The sequence below is a fragment of the Lissotriton vulgaris genome, chromosome 7 (genome assembly GCF_964263255.1).
Source record: "Lissotriton vulgaris chromosome 7, aLisVul1.2, whole genome shotgun sequence".
Taxonomy (NCBI): Eukaryota; Metazoa; Chordata; class Amphibia; order Caudata; family Salamandridae; genus Lissotriton; species Lissotriton vulgaris.
In genome coordinates this window covers 1,336,738,378-1,336,764,322 of record NC_141695.1, presented here as the reverse complement: position 1 = coordinate 1,336,764,322, position 25,945 = coordinate 1,336,738,378, and the positions used below count along the sequence as shown (strand labels likewise).

The 25,945-nt window shown below is 45.3% G+C and overlaps 1 protein-coding gene across 1 annotated transcript in view; it reads left to right on the top strand.

Annotated features, from left to right (window-relative positions):
- LOC147703646 (polyserase-2-like) overlaps positions 1-25,945 on the top strand; it is a 1,078,318-nt gene that overhangs the window by 748,763 nt on the left and 303,610 nt on the right. The window contains exon 10 of the mRNA XM_086929536.1: positions 10,328-10,491. Coding sequence (XP_086785662.1) covers positions 10,328-10,491 — 164 coding nt within the window. The remainder of the gene's footprint in view (positions 1-10,327; positions 10,492-25,945) is intronic.

Genomic DNA, 25,945 nt, shown 5'->3' with positions numbered 1-25,945 from the left:
CTGCTGGGAGGATGAGTGTGACTGTTTGAGCTTGTGCTGGCGCCCCTAGCTTTGCTTAACCCTCCCCGCTACCTGAGCTGCTTTTCCGCTTCCAAGTGGACTTTTGTGTCTCGCAAAATCCCATTGCCAAATCCTTGCTTTATCTTCTGTGTGACATGCTGGAATATGTGGTTCTGCAGGCAAGCCATTACTACAAGTACGCAGGGGTGTGGAATTTAATAAAATATCTACTTGTCCATGGGACAGGCTGCTCCATAAATCTACTTGCCCTTTGCCAAAATCCACTTGTCCGTTCTGTGCCATGTAATACCGTGACAAATTATGGCAAGCAATAGCCTCTTTCATCATGCCAGGCTCCTTCCGTAGTAGGGTTTGAATAGTAGCAATTCCCTTATGTTTCCACATTTCCGTAGATCTACATACTGGGGCTGAAGGTAGGGTAAGCAATAGTTCCAGGATTGGAATGCCCTTTTGAGTCTGTGCAAATCTACTAACTTGCATGTTTTAAGAGTTTTCACCAACTCCTCTCTAATCTTTTCCCATACTGAGAAAGATTGGAAATTTACTCCTAACAATGGCAAACATAAAACTTCTTCCAGGGTTGGGAAAAAAGTGGTTAAAGTGAACTTGCAAACACTCACTTGCGCATGAGCAAATCTACATCTGCATATTTGCTCATGCTAAAATGCAGTTCACAAATATTTTCTAGGAGTACTATTTCTTGGCCTACTTCTGTAAAGGCTTGTGAATTCACAAAAAACATACATCTGCACTTAATACAAGTACATGGGTGCACCTTTGAGATTTTATTTATTAATTAGGACCCTAATCAGGTCTGGCATTAACCATGACCTTGTGTCTTTATTAAAATTATGTGTCTCTCTATCTCAGTCTATCGGCCAGCTTTACTGTGAGTGACAGCATTCTGTTCTTTCACAAGAAGCATATAGACACAAAGTCGTTTTGTTCAGTGCCAGGAACCACTGTGGCAATGTTAACATTTTGAGACCAAAAAACATTTTTTGCTTTTGCCAGTGTTGGTTGTAATGGTGGGGGCCTGGCAGCTCCTACACCCATAAGGTTTTACAAAAACCATGCCAAAACAAGTTATGCATTGACAAAATTAAAAGGCTGAACAGCAATTTCAGACCTCCTGGCCTTACCATTGCCTGTTTATTTGTATTTTTTCATAATTTTATTAAAACTGGTAAAACTGATTTTCCATTATGAATATTTTTGGAAAATTCTAGCATACATCAACACATTTTACTAAATTGTGCTGCATAGGAATTGTACCTAAAATTAAACAGTAGTTTAGCTAAATGTTTTTGCATTTCTTTGTGAAAATTGTATTTTGAACAAAGAATCATGAATCTTGCTTTCAAGCTTCTGCAAATATTTGCACCTAATCAGAGAGCATTCTGTTAGCATTATACATAGTCTCATATTGCTAAACATTGAAAAAGTGTGCACACATTTACTCAGAGCAATCACCCTAATAATAAAGACTTTGGATTAATGAACCATTAATAAAAGTTTGAACAGCATTAGCTCATGGACATAAAGATGACCATGACCTTATCTGCAGGGAATGCCTTTCCCTGATTCATAATGTGGTACTGAAAACTAGCAGTCAAAGGGTTTGTGCTGTAGGGGGTTGGGCCTACTTGTCCCAAAAACAAAATACACATGAAAACTAGTTGCCCTTGACCCCAAACAATATGTCCCGGGCATCGGGCTATAGGAATTTCACATCTCTGAAGTTCCAGACTGCAACTTGTGTGTAGCAAGAAAGTGTGGCATGGCTAAGAAGGTACACAGCTGCACGTGACCTTAGACCACTTTATGAAAGCTATGCCTGTTTCCTGTACCCCCACCACAGCTCTTCCATAAATGCTTGGGGTCTGCATCAATTATGACTTATGTGAAATTAGTGTCCTTCTATCACTTACTGCTGCGTCCAAAAATATCAGGAAGTTAAGGATGTTGACATTTGTAGGTCTCGCACCTGGCGATTACAGCGCGAAGCTCTGTCTTGCCACGAGTCCTATAGTCACCGGCTATGCTTTCAAGGAGACAGGAGATGGGCACGCGCAGCATGCCGGAATCGGATCAGGTCGCGCTCCGATTCCGGCATGCTGTTCACAGTCACAATGGATCATGACGCGCGCAGACACACAGACACACGCGCACGCACACACACAAACAGACAGACACACGCACACACAGACACACGCGCGCACACACACATGCACCCACACAGACAGACACACGCACACACAGACACACGCACACAGACACACGCACGCACCCCCGCACTCACCAGGCTCTTTCCGCGTGTCCCTCTCTCCCTCGGCAGTGGGTCAGTCTCGGGAGCAGGCGGGGCTCTCCATGAGCACGGGAGCCCCGCTAGCTCACACGCTCACTTCCGGCTGGCTTCACGGGCACAGGAGCGCGGAGTGGGTTCCCGTTAGGTTCCTGTCTGCTTCCTGTCTTTTTGCGGCCCCGTCCCAACACAGGTTGCCTGGCTTTCTGTCAAAGCCGGGTTGCGGCGGTGAGTTTCTCAATACGTGACTTGTTATTATTTAGGTGTTAAAATTGTTTGTATCTTGAGTATTAATCATATTATTATTGCAATTATTGTTAACTCGAATTATTTTTATTATTGCTATTATTATCCTTATTGTTATCAGTGGCAGTAATAGATTTCCAGTTATTATTTTGGATGCTTTCAATTGTATTATTCCGATGAAATATTTATAAATATCATCAGGATAGAAAAATAGTAAATTAAAAATATTAAACAGAGATAAAATACAAAATGAAGTATGCACCATTCCTATGAATGACAACTATAATAATAATAAATTATTATTATCAGCATCATCATCTAAAAATGCTGCGGAGAGACAATAAGTACACGGTTTCCTAAAACCACTATACAGTGGGACGTTCTGGGAATATAATAGCATCTAGCCGAATGCCTTTTTTTTTTTTAAAGATTAAACTAATTATAGAATATAATCAACGATATTTAGGAATTGCGTACGAAAAAAGGACAGGACTGTAATTACTTGCCACACTGCTCCACTCGACAGCAATTGTCGTCAAATCTTTCTGTCTGAAAAGACGAAGCACTTTATGCTACTCGCCCCCAAAGGGGTTTGCACTGAATCTTAAACACCCGCGTTAAACCGCCCCCCTCCGTAATGTTTTTGGCAGTAAGGACACCTGTTATTTGCGCCCGCATACAGTCCAGTTGTCAGAGTTTGCTGTTTATACATTAAAATTATTTTCACCAGCATTGCCGTTATTGTGCCCAATTGCCCCTTACATTCGCCCCACTCTTTTCAAGGACACCGTTTGAGTGCTTTAAGTGAGGGGTCGATGGGGGAGGAGAACGGAATTGAAGCGTGGGGAGGGAGGGGGTAAACGGAAGGAGTGAGAGAAACTGAGGTGCAGGCAGCCTGCAAAAGGAGGGGGGGTAGCCAGAGGGGGACCGCTTGAGGGTTTTTTTGGGGGTGTGTGACTCGCGGTGAGAAGATAAAGTCTGTGTCCCTTGGTCCCTTTGTCTTGGAGCAGCCAGTGTGTTGTCAGAGGCTGTGAATAATACAGAGGGGTCCATATTGCATGTATTGGGGGAGGGAAGGGGCGAGATGCTGACACCGCCAATTTGACAATGCGAGTAATAGACATTGACGGACTTTGCTGTGCTACATGCATGGGCGGGGCTTCCAGCTCCGATGTAGCATGAGGAGGTCAAAGGGGGCTGGGGATAGGTTGTGGCGGAAGGATGCCAGGGAACAGATAGAGGGCCCAACCTGACTCTCCTTACCAGGCACAGGCCATAGAGATACAGGCAATCCAAGGCCTGAACCATAGAGATGTGGGAAGTCCGAGGTCCAACCATGCTGTCTTTCCAGGTCTGAGTCACACAGATGCAGGGAATGACGATCCTTCACCTATATGTTAGGGGAATCTAGGTTAAATTGAAGAAACAGAGCCTAGCATTATGCATAACTCTTTTAAGACCTCTTTTACACAGCAACACACTTTAAAGGAATCATAGAGAACTCTAAAAGCAAGAGTGTCTCTCAGCACACAACAGTGCTCTACATCGTTCCACAATCTTTCTGTTCCTCCGTCTGAAGAGAGGCCAACTTTGATTTCTTCTATATAGGACTCGCTCAAATAACAAACTGCATATACCGCTCTTTAAAACAAGCATTTACAATGCAATAGGTATCACATTTACGCAAGTTTAAGCTATTAACATTGTAAATGACAAAGCCTTTGATTTAAGTTTTAAAAACGAAAACAAAAATAAAAGGCATTGTTATTTGCAATGTGAATAGCTCAAACTTGTGTAAATGCGAGACCTATTGCATTGCAAATGCTTGTTATTACAGCTATTCATCATTGCCCTCAAAATGTAAATGCAAGCACGCAGAACAGCAGAGTCTTTGGCAGACTTTATCACATTGAATCAAACGAGATACCACACCTCAATTTAGGCAATATACAAATGAGAAAATGTGTGTTTATATTATGGAAGGAGGGCATTTGTTACTGTCCTGTAAATCAAGCAGGCAGAGAGACAAACCTTGCAATATTTAAAATGATGCGGGCAGCGCTCAAGTTATGGCAAATGCATTAATTATTCAGATGCCTTTCGTACTCCCAAGCCATCTCTCTAGGAGCAGCCGAAAACAATGTCAGGATCTGATTTTCAGTGCTTACAATGTGCATGCAGATATTTAAGTTTCTTTTTAAAGTGCTTTTGCAATGGCTTTTATTTGTACGGTTAGGACTCCCTTGTACCACACAATTTCTCTAGTTAACAAGGTCCAACCGCACTGTAGGGTTTTTTTTTTAAACCTTTATTATATTTATGCACAATACTCAGCTGTCAGCCTACAACCCAGCGGGCTGGCCGCTATGACATTTGAACATTATGACGTCTCACAGTCAGGTCCCCCGGTACCTTGTTTGGGAGTTAAGCGACCCGCAATATATTCCTGTACATGATGCAGAATCAAAAGACAAGTTTTGTAGGTTTAGTTCTGAAATTTTGATGAACTGAACTAACAACATAAAACTCAGACACATGGCAATAATCAATTACAGGGAATCAAAGGGAGAGGGCGATTAGGGGTTTATTTTTGAGAAGAAGATATAAAGAAATCATTTTTTCAAACCCCAATGCATAGTGATAAAAGTGCTCCCACTTTTCAGTAGGGAACACCAACCTCGAGCCCTGTATCTTTATTAAAGTGGAGAAACAGGTGCTGTTTTAAAGTACTTCATGAGGAGAGAACTCACTGCAGCAGAGGCTTTCCTCTGAAAGACCTCGCCTGCTCCAGGCATAGGATGCTCTTTCCACAGTAGTAAGTCTCAGACATTCCGTACAGGTGAACAAGGCTTTGATTTAAATAATTTATTTACGTTGGTGAGTGGTGCGCTGCTGAGCTTTGCCAGTGCCTGGAACACTGCAGAATGACATGGAGTTTTTATGCAAATCTGCGTAATTCCGCTGAGTACAACTCTGTGAGTTCCGCCCACCCCTAATTTAAGGGTATTAGATGACATTTTAACTATGGTAAATTTGTTTGTTTTAAACTCGCTGTTCACAGCATACATTTGTGTTGTTTTAATCATGTTCCGTGTGGTTATTGTAGATGTACTACGCGACAAGTTGAGACTATTGTAATGAACCTTTTTTAGTTAAAGTGTCTTTTCCTTAGTATAGTTTCAATGCGAAGTATTGTAACAAACAAATTAAGTTTATTTCCCACCACCTTGGCTTCCCTGGATTCCAGTTTATGGACTATTTGTAACCCAACAGTATTGACGCTACTTCAACTATGTATTGGATGGGGATTTGTGGTGCTACATAACCTGTCTTTCGGATTCAAATATTGGTGCATTGAACTAAGTTCACTCGTTACACCTGTGGATATGAAAACAAACCTTGAAGAGCTAAGCCAGAGTCTTAGTTTATGCAACAGCACTAGTATGTACGATTGTGAGCAACTCAGTATGCAAACAGCTGTTTCTGTCACTGGAAGCTGGGTCAGCTAGAAGCCATTTTCAGACAGCCACTCATTCACTCAGCAGCAGGCATTCTCTCATGCATCTGGGATACATTACTTTAAGTCTGGGGAGATACACAGGGTTATTCGAAGGATAACTAGAATTCGGTAGGATCATCCAAAAGTATAGTGTCTGAGAGAGCCAAAGTAAGTGCTACGTAACATTTGCCACTGTGCCCTAGAGTCTATGGCTTTTACCCCTTTTTTTGCGAATAAGCTTTGCAGCCTCCTTATGAGACCCCTCTCCTAGTATGGTATTGTGTGGTATGATTGTTTATATAGTAATTATAACCCTGGAGAGGTGTGAAGCGATTTACCGATGGGTAGCACCTTACTTCGTGAGAACCCAGAAGTGTCTGTGAAATTTGTATTGATTAAGTGTTAGGTCTTTATTTTGCGGTCTTGCATTTGTGATATTCTTTTTATGCAAATTTGTTACTGTGACTTTGTGAGAAGTTGGCCTGGTATATACTATCCACTAATTAAAGTGGGCACCTTGTACCAGTCCAAACAACCCTTATTGATGATTAGGTTCAAGACAACCTTTATAGAAAGCTATCCTAGTGGAGTGGTAGCTGTGGAGAGCAGCCTTTAGGCTAAGTCTCGAAGGAATGTAAAGCAAGTGTTTTAACAGATCAGAACCTCCTGAATGACCAAATGAAAGGAGAACCACACAAGAGTTATATAAAATATATGTAGTTATTACTAAACACTCTCTACTAACCTCTTTATGAGATTAGAGCACAAGATACACAATACTGAATCAATAGAACGATAGTAAATAGCAGAATACACAGCGGGCTCCAGGGGGAGACCGAACCATATACTAAAGAAATGGTATAACAACAACGACTTAAGCAGACACAGTGCCTAGACACATAGAATCTCTGGGACCCCAAGGAACCACCCATAGTAATGACACAGGGGACCCAAGGAGGACGGGTGCAGTGTGAGAACACAGACGGGAGCTCCGTACAACTCTATGGGAAAGTCGAGGTCGGAAAATTACAGTTTAAGGACACTTCAGAGAGAACCCTTTGGAACATAGAAGGTTCTAAGGCCAGCACCCTTGTGAGTACTGAGGTACCCGTGTTACCTATGCCGGAGGAGCCAGGTGCATTGGGGTCGAGTGGTGTCAGAAACCCTCGTTGTTTTCAATGGTGTGATGCGAAGAAGTGCTGCTGCCGGGAAGATGAGAAGTGTCCGGTGGGATCCAAGCCTGGATCCAAGGTGAGAAGAACCTGAAAGCAGAGGGGACATAGTCTGGGTCACTTCAGGGTGACCAGGGGCGCAGTAGACGAATGTCCACTGATGTCAGGTGTTTCAGGAGACGAGATTGGAAGCTTGACTCTGCAGCCACTGGGACCAGGGACGTCGACGACAACCAAAGTCCGGAGGTGAGCCGTCCCATGAAGGATGTCGAGTGCTGGGGGGTCAGTGTCTGGATTGAACACCAAAAAGCATTGGCAACGGCAAACCCACGCGGGCAGAAGAAACAGGTTACAGTGAGGACCAGCAACTTCCTGGGGACTCTCCAAGCAATGGAGAGTCAGGGCACATCTGGAGCAACCAGGGAAGCCCACGGAAAGTCAAAGTTACCTTCACAGGGAGCCACAGGACAACAGACCAGGGATTGCGAAGGGATTTTGAGCTGAATCACGAAATACCAGCCCATATAACACTCGTGGAGTGTAAGCCAGAAATCTTTGTTGGAATTGCTGCTTTGGGTGAGGACTACACGTAGCCCAAAGCACAGCCTCAGGGATTACCAAAAAACATATACTGCTGCAATAGTACACGGTGCACAGGGGTTCGGGTTGCACGGTTCCCACGAGGGATACTGATATCAGAATTGCTGAGAGGTCAGCTCAACCTCAGGGACGCTCACGAACCCACCTCCCGTGTTGCAGAAATCTTCGGAGTCCTCAGGAGCTTGGGAGATGCAATACGGTCAGATGCTTTAAGGTGCCTGCTTCAGCAGGGGAGTAACTCCTTTACTCCAAGGGAGATTCTTCTGTCATCCAGAAAAGTGTAGATCGTCAAAGTACTTGGTTTCTGCTTGCTGAGTTTAGTCCAGATAAAATCTAAAGTCCTGTAGTCAGGGTTCCTACTTTATTCCGAAGGAAAGGGTGGGACAAAGCCTGGGGACCCACCTATGGGAGGGCCAGGACAGAGGGCTGGCTACACCAATGTCCTTTGTCCAGTTTCACGCCAGAGCAGGAGCAAATGGCTCCTGCAACCGGTTTGATCTAGACTATGCACAGGGACACCAAATGTGCCCCCAGTGCAGACTTTCAGGCACTCTCAGAGTGCACTGACCCAGCCCCAATACACTAAATTCTGTCTGGAAGGTGGTCACACCTCCCTGTGACAGGAAACCTATTGTCAAGCCTTCCCCTGCTCAAGCTCAGCTCAGCAGTAAGAGAGCAGACTTGTGTCTGTGGCTGGCAGCATCCATTTTGTGATGCCCAGGTCGAGAAAGCTGGTACCGGGAGTTACGGTGTTTCACATAAGTCCATCTAGAAGGGTGGAATCATACCTTCCCCACAAGTTACTGGTGGGGAGGTATGATTCCAAGGTATTTGACATCAAACACAACATGTTTCTAAGCAGCAGTTTTAAAGTTAGCATTTACCGCGAGGTTATAATGCACTTAAATATATATGGTTGGTTTCATCACAAACAACCCCGGAAAATAGGTTCCGAAGGCTGCAGAGGGGCTCTGCTCATGCAGGAGCACCTTCTCACATAAAACCCAGCACCCTGCCTTCAGGATTGATAAGGTCTGCCATAGGGGTGACTGAGGGGTTTATATAACAAGGGTACCCCAGTATCCAATCTGGAGTGTAGCTAAAGTACATGCAATCAATTTAGAGGAGAAATCAGCTAGACTGGGGTCTTGAATAGCAGAATCCCAGTCATTCTAAGTCGAAAACAGTGATACATCAGCAAAAAGTGGGGTTAACCATAAGAAGCAGACCCTACTCTCCTACAGACTTTACATGCACGAGGCATGTACGGCAGGAAACATGTTGAAAAGTAGTTAAAGTCTCTTTCTATCCTTTAGAGCAAAACTCTTGAGACAGTTTGAGAGGTCAGTGAGCATGAAAGTACAGGGTCCTTACGATAGCTTGAGATGCAGTGTGCTTGTAAAGGCAACCTTAGACCCTCTATGCTTGTAAAAACAGGCTCCTGGAGATAGCCTGAGACCCAGTGGGCATGCATTAGTAGGCGTAGCTTGCAGAAGTGAGTTTGTTTCAGATTGTATCTAAAAGTACCAGGGAAAACAAGAGTGAGTTTGGTACCAAGACTGCAACCAGCAGCAAGACCTTTACATGTGCTGTTAGAGCAGCGTTCAGTGAGAATGTGCCAGTCAAGACCTCCTAAGCTAAAGTTAAGTCTCACGGTTCCCACAACTAGACACATTCAGACTGGCCAGATATGGTTGCAGAGGAGAGAGGGCACTCCCAGTAGGTGTCACAGCCTTTAATGCTAGATGTAAGGCTGAACATCTTGCTGAGCTGCCATCGCATGGCAATTCCGGCTATATGTCCAGTATTTTAAATAGCATTCAGCAATGTTTTGCTTCTAAGCACTTTATTTTCACACAAGTGAATTGGGGCACAGTTAGATAAAGAAAATCACGGAGTTAGGCCAATTGAGGATGAGAAATATAGGTGCAGGTGGCATGGTTCCACGACTACCCAGTCCACAGAGGGGAGGAAAAGCGATGCTTTATTGTTGAAGAGTCATCCGAAACACAAGGATTTGTTTGTTAGGGAATCACTATTCACCAAAAGACTAATTTGCCAGTCACTTCGGTTGACACTTACTCCTGCTGATGAGGCGAAGAAACTTCTGTCATGAGGTAACAGAGTTACAGGATGTCCATCTCCAGTGAATATGAGCAGTTAGTCTCTCTGAGGGGAAGCAGCCACAATTTACAGCTCTAGGATTTTCTGTGCAGTCATATATCTCTGCCTTCTCGTCCCGCTTATGAGTTTCCGCTTCTCTTCTTGCACCGCTGCCAATAGCAAAATCGAAGACAATCGCGTGTCCCGGCAGCGTCTGTCTGGATTCCATAATAGATGATTTTAAAAAACGTTACCGTCCTGATAAACCAAGGGTTCTACTTTAGTGGTCTGTTCTTTCAAGGGAGAATGTTGTGACACCATTTTGGTAGCAATTACTCACATTCGTGGATTCAGACGTGTCTTCTTTGTATGCTTTTTCAGGAGGGCTGTACTCAGATGTCCTGCAGGAGGTGCAGCTTCAGCTGATCGGGAAGAAGACCTGCAACTGCATGTACAACTTGTCAGAGATGCAGGACCGCAACGATGTGATCCAGCAAGGAATGATCTGTGCCACGGCACAGGAGGGAGGACATGTGGTGTGCCAAGTGAGTACAAAGACTTTCTGAGTCTGCATACATTTATGTTATGCCCCACATGAAGCACAGAATGCATGTAATTATGGTTAAGGGGATTGGTCAATATGCATATAGTGTGGATCTCATGTCCTGCCTTCATTAAGCTCTGATCTTAAGTTTTGGGTTGTCAGAACCTGTTCAGGGAAAGGGGAGGGGCAGAGGAGGGGTGGCACACAGGGGTACATTAATGCTCTGGGGCCCGTCCTAATGTGATGCTGCAAACCTAGTGGTTGGTAGGTATAAATACTTTATTTCGGTCACAGACCATAAAAGCAGTTTAACTGTAAAATACATTATACCATCAATTAAAACACATGTTAAACCTCCAGTATGACTTACACCTCATGGTCATCCCACTTTGTACCGTTAAACAACCTAATTTGTCAAACGTAGAAAAGTGCAACCCATGCTAAAACCAAAAAACATTTGTGGTTGCTCATTTAAAATATTCATTACTTTACACAACATTATCCATATGCAGCGAATCGTTTGAAAAAGCAGTGAATATGTACAAGTATACAGGGAGCGATAGCCATTCATTATGTTGTCATAGTATTCCTAAAGCCAGTACACTAATTACATTTCCGATTTAAAAAGATAACAATCTGTGGGATGGGCAAAAGTAGCTACAAATATACAATGGACGATGACACTCATTGCATTGTCATTAAAATCCTAAGGCCGACAGCACTTGTTACATTTACAATTCAAAACTCTCAGTGCGTAAACATTACAATGGATAGGAAAGCCCTCCCTCAATGGGGCAGTCTGTCAAGCAGATTTATTCCATTACCCTAAGTGAATATGCATCAAATATGCATCAAACCATCTCACGAGTAAGCCGAATCTTCTAAAGTGAAAATGCAATCCATGCCAAATCAAATGAGGTTGACACCTGTTGCCCAATTTAAGGTGTCAATTAAATAAAACTTTTGGCACTGAAGGAAAAAATATATATAAAACTATAAGCTGCCATACTAAAATAAAAATATCTCCAACTGCCCATTTCCGTTATATTTCATTACGATTTAAAATTAACCAAGATGCCTATGATGTGCATAAAACAATAAACAACCCAAGTTCACGTTTCTAGTAGCTTGCAATATCATACAGTTTCACTACATCACAAGGCACATTTGACTCCTGATTACACCCACTTCTAGCAAAAATGTACTCAAACAAAATAGCTTGTGTATGATCTCATAATTGGAAAAGCGGGCAAATAGTGCTGGATCCCCAAATTCTGGCAATAGGGTTTGAGCCATTTTGCTCTGGCCCGCGAATACAATGGGCAATTGAACAAAACATCTTTGATGCTTTCTACATTTTGGGCACACTTCATTGGCATTAGAAATGTATTCTCCTTACTCCATTTATGAGTAAAATGTATTCAGGGCTAGGGTGCCAAGCCTAAACGTAATAACAAATGTTTTGTCTCACTGTGGCATGATCTTGTCACGATACAGTTCAAACCTTAGAAAGGGTTTCATGGGCAGGAACCTACCTGTAAGGGTATTACTATCAGCATTCTGTATGTAGTTCGTTTTTATAAACCCCCAAAAGGATTTCTTCAAGCGAGCTTTCGGGGATGAATTTATAGCTGACGGATTAGCCCACAGATCTTCATTTATACATCAATTTTTAGGTCAAGCCTAGACAGTGTTTGTACTGTCAGAATTATCTGTTGTATGTTCTTTGTGGGCTTAAACTCTGCCTATCATTTTTCATTTCTCAAATTACTTGTCTTTTAAAATTCCTTGCTTGCCATTGGGTAATTTGTCTTCCTGGTCCCTCCTTTTTGTAACTCGTTCACTCCCCTAGAGCAGTGCCCCATTTCTTGTAGGCTTCAACTTTTTTCTATTTTGCTTTTGATCAAGAACTATTTTTTATAACCTGAAAAGCTCTTCGCACATGAGATCATCTTTGGAATAGCTACGTGGCTTTATCTTGTTGACTACCCCAACATTTGTGAGACAGGTTCTTCGCGTGCAGTTGTTTACTGTGTTGACAGTTGATGGATGTGAAAGGGAGAGCACCCTTTTTTTCTTTTGTTTAATGTAAGGTTGCGTTTGTGCGTGTTTGTCTTTTCAAATAGATTCTTTGATGGAATATAACCATGTTGTTCCTTGCACCCGCTACCAAGTCTTTGCTGGCACTGCTATGTTGGTAAAAAAAAAAAGAAATATGTGAGTCTTTCTGCATTTCTGTTTTCTACACCCCTCCTGACATCCTGGGCTATGTCAAGTTGAAGTGTTGTTGTGCTTTGTTTCCATCTGTTGTCCGGGCCTCCCAGACACCCTTTGCACCATGTCTGATGCTGTTTTGTTGCTTGTGTGTGGGGAGCGGTTTGAAATTATTTTGCCCACACATGCCCCGTTGGCTCTTTCCTCACCATCTTTCACCCAGTGACAACCTCCTGTCCTGGGGTCCCTTTATGTTTATTTGCTCCTTTCCTAGCAAATCTGTGCTTACAACCTCGGTTTGTATAACCCCTCTGTGTGATCTCAGAGATCAACAGCTCTTTTCTGTCCTCACCTTTAAAAAAACACAAAAAAACAAAAAAGCTAATATGTAATGCTTAAACCTTGGACTGTCATTGACACCATCTCCTGGCACACACCATTTTGCTTGCAGTGTTCAATTTTAGCGTCCCCTGTTAGCTTCCTGCTTTAAACACCCACTATAAAATATTAACTGTGAAAATGCTGGTGCCCGGGGGTTTTGTCTCCTTGGTAAAACTAAATGGGGATGTGAGTTGTTTCAATGTCCAAGGTAGCACCAGTCACGGCCGGCATGACTCGCGGGTGGGGTTGGCTGGGGGTCACACAGGTTCGCAGGTTGGGAGGCGGGATGGGTTTAATTAAAATAAAATATAAACGTACCTTCCAGGGACCCGCACCGCCTCAGCTCCTTGCCGGGTCCCGTGTTTTCCTACTGCTCTCCTGAACAGGAAGCAGCCACAGGCAGCCTCCCTCCCTTCCCCTAAGCTAATCACAACGCTGCAATGGCAGCATTGTGATTGGTGAGGACGGAGCCCAGCCGGGCGCCTATGGGATGGTCATTTTCTCTATGTAGGCTGCATGCAGCCTACATAGAGAAAAGGGAGAGTGCGAATGCACTGGCGGTTCCACCATTAGGACAGAGGGGCGTCGCCCAACTGCTTTCTCGCAGTGCGAGAAGCAGAAACATAACATGGTAAAACTACCATGTTATGTTTCTGCTTCTCGCACAGCGAGAAAGCAGAAGTGCCTGGTTTGGGGCTGGCGGGTAGGCTGTCCTGCTCGAGGGCAGGGGGGAGTGGCTCGCCCACTGTTATGGGCCGTGACTGTTTGGGCCGACCAAAGCAGTCATGCACACTCCCCCTTTTCTCTATGTAGGCTGCATGCAGGAACATAGAGAAAAGGGCCTCCCTTCAGGCTCCCGGCTGGGCATCGTCCGCACCAATCACAACACTGCCATTGCAGCGTTGTGATTGGCTTTGGGGAGGACAGCGAGGATACCTGTAGAAAACGCCGACCCGGGCCGGCAGCAGCAGGAAAACGTGGGACTGGTGCAAGGTAAGTTTTCTTTTAAATTGCAATTAATCTGTCCCGCTTCCTCCCACCCGACACCCCTGCGACCACCCCACCCCCCACCCCCGAACCTGCGCGACCCCCGCCCCACCTTCATGCCTGCTCTGCCTCGATTGCATAAATAATTTATAGTTACACGTTTGTCACTCATGGAATGAGTGTATTACTATCCTGCTTGAGGCAGTGAAGAGTGAAAAAGTTCATTGTGTATGCGCAATACATCACGCTACGTAATTGACAATTGAGTTTTTTGGTGGAAGTGGAAAGCTTCTCTTTCGGTAGGATCTGTGGTCATTATTTGTGCCTGTGCAATGCATCGCGCAACGTATCTTGAACCCATTTATACAATTTGATTTGTATCTTGTGTAATTATACATACCAATTTTTACCTTGGAGTTCTTTGTTAACTCCATAACATGTCTTGATTTTCATTTGTATTACAGTGACGTGCAGTTTGTTTCCGTGTTTCTTGTGATTAGTGCTACTTTAATCGTCGTTGAGTTTGGCCACTTTCCTTTGGCAGCTGATAGTGTAAAGTTGCAGCAGTCAGAAGAGAAGTTTGTTCCCTGATAAGTCTGGTAGTGTGCATTTGCATTCATATGCAAAAGTGACTTACTATAACTTATATTATTTGCGCTTATTTAGGCATCACTGCTTTCAGTTAACTCTAATTAACAATTAACTGGTAGAGGGTTTCCTTGTGAGAATTCGGTTTCTCTTTAGATTAAGGGTTATTTTAAGTTCTGAATCACCCTTTCCCTTGTCAAAGGCCAGAAGCCTTCTATATGATGGCCAGCTGGTTAGTAATACTAAATGGGCTGCCTTGATCTTAGACACACATTTCTAACAAACAAACTCTTCGTGAGGTCACACAGGAACTGTACAGTCAGAACTTAGTTCCGGCAGGCCCATGAATAGCCAGGGTGCTGCACTTAGTTTCAGTGAAGCTGTACCCGGGCCGTGCAGTGCCCTGCACGGCCCTGGGAACAGAGAGGGCAGGCCTTACCAGAGAGCGCCCATGCATATGCACATGGCAAATGATTAACGACACAAGGTGAGCCGGCCAGGCACAACTATTTGCTCGGCACTTCCTCCACGGGCAAGGTTCGTTTCGTGCACACCTCTGCTGGCGGAGTTGCAAGTTTACCGGCCTGGGCACAGACGCCCAAGATTCGAGAAACAGGGCCTGTATTGTGCAGCTGCGCTGTCCGTCGTCCTCACTGCAGCTCTACTGTTATTTTTACTATGCAAGATTATGTTTCCAAAGTGCTTGTTGTAGTGAAAATAATACAAATCACTATTGTTATTTTCTTAGACAATAATAATAATTTCTGATGGATACATCTGCCAGTGGATTCCTCCCCTTGTGAATATCCCCCTGCGTCACCAATGTTCGGAAAATTCTTTTGTAGCACGCCGGCGTGGACAACGTCATAGGAGCACGACATCGCGCGCGACTCCGACTGACATCACTGACTCCTTATTAGGTCTACGTCGGCGTGATGACATCAGTTCCCTTTTTTCCACTTCGTCGACGCTAACAGTTTCGGGGAACCTCTGTAGCTGTTGGTAACTTTATTACTGTTTTTCTCTGTTTGGCTTCTTGCTTCTTGCTTCTTTGTTTCTCGCAGAGGATGTCGACTAAGAAGATCGGGTTCAAGCCTTGTGGGGAGTGCGGCAAGATGATGTCAATTACGGACCTGCATGAAGTTTGTATCTGGTGCCTGAGTTCGGACCACGATGTCAAAGGCTGTTCTTCATGTAAGAAGATGAACCCGAAGGCTCTTCGAGAGAGGGAAGCGAAACTTCTGGTGGCAAAGTTGAAAGGTAGAAAAGAGAAGAAGACTTCGAGATCGCGTTCGAGTAGGGCGAGGTCGAAGTCGAAGTCGAGGTCGAGGTCCCGCATGGCGTCGCCTTCGAAGTCGTCTTCTGGTCATGCTTCGAGGTCAGCGAAGAAAAAGCATAAGAAGCGAAGGCATGAATCTCGTCATCACTCCGGTAAGGACTCGGAGTCGAGGCCGAAGTCGCCTAAGAGGAGGCATAGAAAAGATGAGGTGTCTCCTTCGCTTGGTGTTCCAGAAGGTGAGGCTTCGCCCTTGGAGTCGCCGGTGCATTCTCCGGTTCCGGTGTTGGTTCCCTCTACGGCCCCGTCGCCGGCTCGAGAGGAAGAAGAGGGTCCTTTACAAGAGGGCTCGGTGTCTCCAGTCAATCCGCTTGTGGAAGAGGAGGCGAATTCGGAACCTCCGAGAGGGCATCCTATGGGTTCTTACCCACCCTCCCCAGCTCCAGGTCAAGACCCTACTCGTTTTTAAACGCGATGTATGGAGTCTACTCATGAGCTTTGTACCCCTCTGGTGCACCTTCGGGTCCCATGGGTCCTTTGGCATATAATTTAGGAGTTCCTCATTCCTATGCTCCGGCTCCTTTTATGCCATTTATACCGGCGCAGGCTTCGCCTTGGCTTTTCTCTGCGCCGCCAAAGTCATCGACGCTAATTCCATCGACACCGGCTCCGACTCGACCTCGTGAGCAGCAGCTTGTGCTTCCGGGTTCAATCTCGATGCCGGCTCCGGCTCCGGCTCCGTCGGAGTCGGTCACGGATCCCACGGAGCGGCTCGTGAAGGAAAGATCGAGGCGTGAAGCTCAGCGTCTTATAGAGGAGCAAAGATATAGAGAGGCTGAGGCTGAGATGGAAGAAGGTGAGCTTCAGGAGGACTATTTTGATGATTTGAGGGAAGCTAGTGGCTTAGAGCTTTCCCCTGAATGGGAGTTGTCCTCTTGAGGAAATATAAATTTTATGGTCAAGAAATGTTCCCTAACGTGTACCCCACCGTCTCCATGTACGAGCTTAAAGTGCATGTAACTTCCCTCCTGTGCCAGCTATGAAGACGCAAATACATTTGCGTTCAACGTTAACGTGTCCTCTTTCCGATCCACCCTGAATGGGTCGGATATTCTGTTCCTAAGTATGCCTTGCCACCGTCTTTGTATGGTGCACTTTCACGTATTTCTGGCTCTGTGCGAGCTAGGCCCTGTTTTCTGTCATCGAGCCTCCTTTCAAAGTCATCTCTGCCTCCTGAAACTGCAACGTGGGATGCCCCCCGTGAACTCTGTCCTACTTCCTGCGAGGCGAGCGGAGCCTGGCTCGGCCTGCCTGCCTGCCAAAGACAGTATTTTACCTTCACGTTATCAGTATAGCCAAGCTTAGTTTCCCGAAAACACATTCCAGTCCAGCAGAATAGATAAACAACCCCTCAGCTGCAGAGTAAAGGGCCCGGCCTTTCTGTCTCCATGCAAGTAATTCATAGCTCCGCTCCCGTTACCATGGTAGGCCCATGGCCCCCTCGCTTTACACTCAGACACGTAGGCACATATGCACGCATTCATAGTCAAGTATAGGATAGCCTCTGCCCAAGAGACCTTTTCTTCTAGATAATATGGTTCCCAAACATCAGATATCAGATATGATATAGGAACGAGTTGATCTGACATGCCAGACTTCTGTCTCTTTCCTCTAGTGTAAATGTCAAGTCCCCTGCACCCTCCAGCCTCACGTCAATCACACGTCATGCAGCTGCGCGCGCATCCGGACCTCAGATTTCTGCTGACATTGCAAGATTCAGCTATGTACCCACCCACTTGTGACACTTTCATGTGACGTTTCTAGCACACACCCCTGTGTTCACGCCTAGTTCACGCCTTCTGATTACGTATTGCTAACACGTGTGTGCTCTTATCTTGTTTCTCTCAGCTGTTACGCCTTCTGTATTGGTTTCCATTATGTGCTTTAAGTATAAAAGTTATGTATTGTCAATAAAGTATGCTCTATCCCTTCCTGAACCCCAGTGGTGTCAGGAACCCGATATCCGGTTCGAGAACCATTCCTTTTTAAGGAATAAAACCCCTAAGAACTCTAACACCACGGACTCTGCGTCTTTCTTTCCGATTGAGTTATTTTATTTTAAGTACTTACCTGCATAGAAATTAGGACGGTAATTAAATATTTACCACATTAATTTGGCGCCCGAATAGGGACCCCTCCCCCACCCCACCCGCCGGTTGGTGCGTTGCAACCTTTGCCCCCTACCATAGTCAAGACGGACAACTACGCGTACCCGCAGGATTTCCTGAATCTCCCTCAGGCCTACGGAGGTGACGGAGACTGCGATCAGCACCCAGACGAGGCGGTGAGGAGTGCGGAGGATCCCGACCAGAGCCTAGCCGAAAGAAGCAAGGTCCGAGGTGTCAAGAGGCCCACCAGTTCCGAAGTATTCACGTATCGAGTCGAGTCGAGTCCAGTCCGGTCCAGTCCAGTCGAGTTTTCCGAGGCCTTCTGTTCCGTGCTTCCCGGTGAGTACCGTTGCTGGGGACGCATCTAGACGGGTGCATTATTATGTATCCGGTAAAGACGGGTTTGGGTACACAAACACGGTCTGCACTGTTTTAGACAGTGTATCTGTACTGTTTAGCAGTACATCAGGCATTCAAGTTCTTGCACTGTTCTTGGCAGTGTATCTGTACTGTTTAGCAGTACATCTAGTATCAAGGGTAGTCCATATGTGTTCAAAATGTGTCATGTGATTAACACCTTGACTGCTACAGCAATTCCCCTCTTGTGCTGGAAGTTCCTATATTCCATGGATCATGACGAGCTCAGCTCGTCATTAGCACACAAGCAGTGTACTGCATGACGAGCTGAGCTCGTCATGAGCATGGAAGGGGTTAATGTCGTGGTATGAGTGACTGTTTGATGTACATTACTGTGTTTTTGTATAACTAGCTGTGTTCAGAGTAAGTAACAAGTATCGAGAATCCAGTACCAAGTAACAAGATGCCGTTTTTCAATAAATTAAGGCAGATAGGAACAAGGAAAGGTATACTAGAGGAAGAAATTCCTGTCCCACCTAGGGACACTCCTGGAAATTTTATGTACCATAAGCATGGCTTAGATGCCATACTGTATCTAGATTTATGGGCCGATTATACCAAGCACCTAGAAGAGAGACACAGGTGGCCTGCTACAGGAACATGGGATGCCGAGTGCATCATGAGAGTAGAGGAAGCGCTATGGAAAAAGAAAGCCAGACAATCCCAGAAAGATGCCATAGAATTGTGGCGTAAAGAATCGCATAAACGTACAGAAAAAGCATTCCGAAAAGCAGAAAAACATAGAGAAGAGTCAGATGAGGTCCGAGAAAACGAATTAGTTACTGAAGGTATCCGAGTAAAAGCAGAACAAGTAGACCGCATGCGAAACACTCTTGCAAATGGCATGTATTTAGTGGCCGAGGGTTTGCCTAAGGCCACTCCAGAAATACCGAAAGATCTGCCGCCACCATTGGTTCCAACTAAAGTAAGTCACAGGACCACCAAAGACATATTCCTTGCTTCCTATCTAGACGATGTAGCTCCCGCTTACACCAATTCACGTACCAACGTACCGCCTACTGACGGTGACGGTGGTGGCAATCCACTCCCAGACAATGCCCAGCCCGTACCGCAACAAAGTTCACCCGTTCGACAACCTGTACCACCTGTTCCTCCACCACTTCCCACACCTAAGATTAATACACTGAATCCGTTTGGGCCTGATCCTGGTAAAAGACAAGTTCAGTTACACATACAGACTCCACAGACAAACAATGCTCAAGTCCCCGCCTCAGGAGGTGCGACAGGAGGTTACCAGACCCCGCCACAAACACACAGATTAAACCTTAGGGACGTATTAAAGCAACGTACACCTCGAACACCAAGTTACGACATGCTTAAAGAACCCCTTTCAATTTGCAGATACGATCCAGTACCCGGTAAAGACGATAGAATGTTGTTAGCATCACTACGCTTACGAAAAGTTACAGATTACCTAGTGTTATTTCCAGGAATGACTGAACACCTAGATAGAATATATCATTTTGTCCAGACTGGGGAAGATCCTGACAGTATTAAAGAGGCCCTGGCGCACCAGAAAGCTGACACTCAAGGTTGTATATTACGTTTCTTCATAAATTGTTTAATAAGAGAACGAGACAGGCCTGGAGTAGACAAGGACTCAGAGACCAGGAAGACCGTCACCCAGGCCCTCGTCACCAGCCGACTGGACTACGGCAACGCCCTCTACGCCGGGACCACCGCCAAGCTCCAGAAGAGACTCCAGCGGATCCAAAACGCCTCAGCCAGACTCATCCTCGACATCCCACGATCCAGCCACATCTCCGGACATCTGAGAGACCTTCACTGGCTCCCCATCAACAAGAGAATAACCTTCCGCCTCCTCACCCACGCACACAAAGCCCTACACGACCAAGGCCCGAGCTACCTCAACAGCCGAGTCAACTTCTACGCGCCCAAACGCCACCTCCGATCAGCCAACCTCGCCCTCGCCGCCGTCCCCCGCATCCGAAGAGCGACTACAGGAGGAAGGTCCTTCTCCTACCTGGCCGCCAAGACCTGGAACTCCCTCCCGTCCGACCTGCGCCTGACCCAAGACCACCTCTCCTTCAGGAAGAAGCTGAAGACCTGGCTGTTCGAGCAGTAGCGGCACCCCCCCTCCCCAGCGCCTTGAGACCCTACGGGTATGTAGCGCGCTTTATAAGTGTCACTGATTGATTGATTGAAGGACGAGATGGACGCACTAAACAAGTGGGGTCAGAACATAGCCGATGGAAACCATGATAAACAGAGTTGTATAGCAAGTATGTACAAAAGAATCAGAAAAGCAGTAATAGAAATACACGAAAAAGAACAAGAAAAGGAAAGAGATAGCGACAGGAATAACTCCTCCGAGGAGGACGAACCAGAGGAACATGACGCGGCTAAAGAAATGATAGCGTATGTAGGTAAGGGAAATTACCTTAAGAAAGGCATTCGTCCAGAAAGCAAGAGAGTTTTTCTCTCTGGCATAACAAAAACGAGTTCTCCTGAATATCTGTTTCAAGTTACCGATAAAATTCTTCAAGAACGAATGGGGTACCATGTACTCAATTCTATGGACGAACAAGAACTAGCCCGGTCAGCAGTACAATGGGCTGACAATCCTAGCACATATAATGATGATACAGTAGCACAGACATTTTTGAACCTTTCCCCAGACGAGCAGAAGTTAGCTGGTGTGTACATGATTCAGCATCTCATTACGTTATACAGAAATCAGCATTCTGATCCAGGTCCCCTACCGGATACATTAGAAGCACTACTTATGAATAGATGGAGAGGCCTAAGTACCAAGTTAATTCAAATAATTCTAGAACAACGGCACAGATATAACGCTTTCTTAGGCCCACAATATGTTTCAGCTCCGCCCCCAGAAAGAAAAATGTTTCATTTTGACAGGCAGAATCCTTTACGAGAAGTACACCCAGTTATGAATAACGATAATACCCTAAGACGTGTGTTCGTGTACACACCTTTAACAAAGTTGGAATTGTTAGAAATGAAGAAACTAGTACCCTGTCACGATAAAGACCCTGCAGGTTTTCACCGAGAACTTAAGGACATGTTACTCATGGGAGATTACACGTATACGGATATTATGAAATTATTAAAGGTACTGCTGCCCACAGGCATTTACGAGAAACTCAAGGAAAAAGAATGGGAGGTGGGAGATAAAAAGATTATTTGGACTGAAATAGAGGACGAGGAAAAAACCCGCACTCCAGGGCTAGGCCTTGGGGACAAAGCTAAAGCATTACCAGGTTTAATAGTACAGGTTTTGCCAAGATTATTGACAACTAAAAAGGAAGACTGGGACGCAATCTCAGCCTGTAAACAGAAACACGATGAAGATACTAGTGACTTCTATTCAAGATTCGAGAAATGTTTCATTATTAATAGTGGCCTGAAACCAGGTAGCGAGTCATACCCGCACCTTTTTGTAACAAAATTAGTCGAGAATTCCCTGACACAAGTTAAGAACCGTGTATATAAAGTCGAAAGTACATGGCAAGCAAATACGCCATCCCAGATGTTACAAATGTTACAATATCACCAGAACAGAATTAGAGAAGAACAAGATCACGAGCAGAGACGTATGAAAGACACGAAAATGAAAATGTTAGTGGCCCAGTCGGTTTCAGCCGACGGTCAGAAAAAGGGTGTGACCCAGACAAGTAATTCAGCAGCTCCTGTTAAAGGGACATGCAACTATTGCAAATAACCAGGCCACTACGTAAACGAATGTCCAGTCCTGAAACACAATATATCAACAGGTAAAACTAAAGAAAGACCACGTCAGCCTAGACAAGACCAGGTCCAGCAACAGACTTCACAGAATATACAGCCTATGCATGATCCACCAGATACAGTACAGACCGTAGCGGTATCACAGCCACAGCCCATTGCCGCGACGCAGCAAGTTTCACAGCAGATGTACCAGTATGCCCAATCTGATTATCCCGATTATCAGCTATACACATGAAACAGCCTAGAGAGGGAGGTTGGCTTGCCTCTTATTGAGATTCCTGTAGATCAAGAGGGTCCTTATGTACATAGTCAAGTATTAGGAAAAGACAGAAAGTTTCTAATTGACACAGGGGCAAGTCGCACCACGATCAGTCACGACGAAGTTCCAGGGGCACCCCTCTCAGGCTCACAGAATGTTTCCCTTGGTTTTTCAGGACAACCTATTGTAAATGAAGTATCGAAACCTGTTCCCCTAGCAGTAGGTCCATTATCACGTGTTACAGACCTGTTACTCACGAAGTCATGTCCAGAAAACTTGTTAGGTATCAAGACACTGAAGGCTCTAGGAGCAGTGATATGTTGTTCTCCGGAGGGAGTTAGACTCTTTCTACGTGACTTTAAGGGTCACTATGTACTACGAGAGTTTGATGTCAGATTGAAGAATGTACCGAAACACCTGTGGGCACAAGGCCCAACCGATGTAGGTTGTATGCACATCACACCATACCGTGTTACACTCAAACCAGGAGTTGTATTACCCCGAATCAGACAATACAAGTTACCACCCGATGCTGTAGTGGCTTTACTGGAAATCATTGAAGAGCTCATTGCCCAAGGAGTGGTCGTAGAAACCGACTCCAATATCTGTAATTCCCCTATCATTCCGATTCTTAAACGTACTGATCCCAATGCACCGCCAGTATATCGGCTGGTGATTGGTTTACGAGAACTGAATAAATGCATTGTACCACAGTATCCTGTGGTTCCCGACATCTCATCCTTATTGACTGCTATTGATTCAGAAGCGACGTTCTTTACTGTAATCGACCTCAAGAACGCCTTCTTCTGTGTACCCATTGATCCAGAGAGCCAATATCTCTTCGGATTCAGTTTAAATGGCCGAAGCTTCAAATTTTCACGCGCACCTCAAGGATTCACAGAAAGCCCCAGCATCTATAGCCAAGCACTGAAAAGACAACTTGACTGTATCCAAATGCCAGTTAACACTGCCTTACTCCAGTACGTCGATGATCTGCTGATCACCGCACGAAGTGAACCCGAATGTGAACAAGCATCACTGACAGTTTTACATTTTCTGGCTGACAAGGGACACAAGGTGTCTCCTTCGAAGCTGCAATTCTGTGTTCAGCAAGTGGTGTACCTTGGGCACTTGCTGTCCAAGTGGGGAAGACAGCTCACACCTGATCGAGTTCAGTTAATTGCACAGTTACCACAACCGAAGACACAAAAGGAAGTGCGGGCCTTTATAGGCCTCACCTCGTACTGCAGACAATGGATTCCTCAGTATGCATTTCTAGCTAAACCACTGATACAGTTGACAACACAGGAGGCAGCGACTTCGACTGCCCTCCCTTGGACTCAGGAACATACACAGGCTTTTGAGGAATTAAAGAAAGCTTTATGCCAAGCACCAGTTTTAGCGACACCATGTTACAGCAAACCTTTTACACTTTTTGTTACAGAACGTGATGGTACAGCGTTGTCTGTCCTCACACAAGATCAAGCAGGTTCACATAAGCCTTGCGCTTATTTTTCAAGTACATTGGATCCAGTGGCCCAGGCTCTGCCTGCGTGCTTAAAATCAGTTGCAGCGACAGCCCTAGCAATCAGACAAAGCGACTCAATAGTATTAGGACACCAATTGACAGTACAAGTTCCACATTCTGTAGAGGTCCTTCTAAACCGAACACAGACTCAACACCTGACTATAGCACGACTGACAGGTTATGAATTGACGCTATTCCAGCCACACATAGAAATCAGACGCTGTAACATTCTAAATCCTGCAACATTGTTACCCTCGGTTATGACAGATTCAGCCCCGCATGATTGTATAGAGATCCTTAATGCAGTAACAAAGCCTCGACGAGACTTAACAGATGTTGCACTGACTAATCCAGACCTGACACTTTACGTGGACGGTTCATGTATGAGAACAAGCACAGGAGAATTAGTGGCCGCATATGCAGTGACCACTGAAACTGGAGTCAAAGAAACACACCGTATTGATACACTGTCTGCTCAAGCAGCAGAGCTTATCGCTCTGACCCGAGCCTGTATACTAGCCAAGAACAGGAATGTTAACATATATACAGATTCACGTTATGCTTTCGGAGTTGTACACGACTTCGGAGTGTTATGGCAAGAACGAGGTTTCTTGACCTCTCACGGTGCCAAGATACAACACGGTCCCCTCATTCAAGCACTGCTAGAAGCAATACATTTGCCTTCAGGCATATCCATCATGAAGTGTAAAGCACATGCTAAAGTTACAGACTCTATTTCCCAGGGTAACGACCTGGCAGACCAAACAGCAAAACATACAGCATTGACTCACACGCAGACAACTGATGTGACAAAGACAATAGTACCGACACATTGTATGACAGTTAGGGATCCCACACTAGATGTAATCGATATTCAGACACATGCTACTCCAGATGAAATCAAGAAATGGACTGAACTAGGAGGGATCCAGACAGATCAGGGATGGATGACGAAGGGAAAATCTACATGGTTTCTCCCCGACTCTATGGTTCAAGTCATAATAAATACAGCACATAGTCCAGCACACCTGGGAGAAAAAGCTATGTTAGACAGTTTACAGAATCTCTGGTTCAACAAACATTTACGAGCAGCAGCAAAACAGAAAGTGCGTACTTGCATGATCTGTTGTCAGTTCAATCCAGGTAAAAGCGTCCCTGTAGAGCAAGGTGGATTTCATCCTCCCGATCACCCTTTTGAAGTCCTCCAGATGGATTATATCCAGATGGAACGTTGTCGAGGATTCAAGTACGTCCTCGTAGTTGTTTGTGCACTTTCCCGTTGGACCGAAGCATATCCAGTCCCAGATTACACTGCCCGACCACTGCCAAGCAGCTGGTTCGAGAATTCTTCCCACGGTACGGCTTGCCTCGTATCGTGTACTCAGATAACGGACAGCCATTCTCATCCGAGCTCATGAAGCAGGTTTCACTCCTGCTAGGATATCAGTGGAAATTCCATTGCGTCCGACATCCCGAGGCAGCTGGCCTTGTAGAGAGGCACAATCAGACACTGAAAACCCGTCTTGCTAAAATATGTAAAGAGAAAGGGGTCGACTGGATAGTCGCCCTGCCAGTTGCACTATTCTATATGAGAATGGTCCCACATTCGAGATCAGGACTATCCCCGTATGAGGTGGTCTTTGGCCGGCCACCAAATATGTGGGGGACGCCCATGCCTAAGAAAATAACCGATGTTGACTGTAATATGCTGACAGATTACCTTGCCTCCTTGATGTCTGCACTCCAATCATGTCGTTCACAGGTTGCCGCAGCCTTTCCCGACAACACTGATGTGAAGCCACACGATGTCCGTCCCGGAGATACTGTCCTGATACGCAATTTCGACAGGAGGAGTCCGCTGGAGCCCCGTTGGCAGGAGCCGAAGCT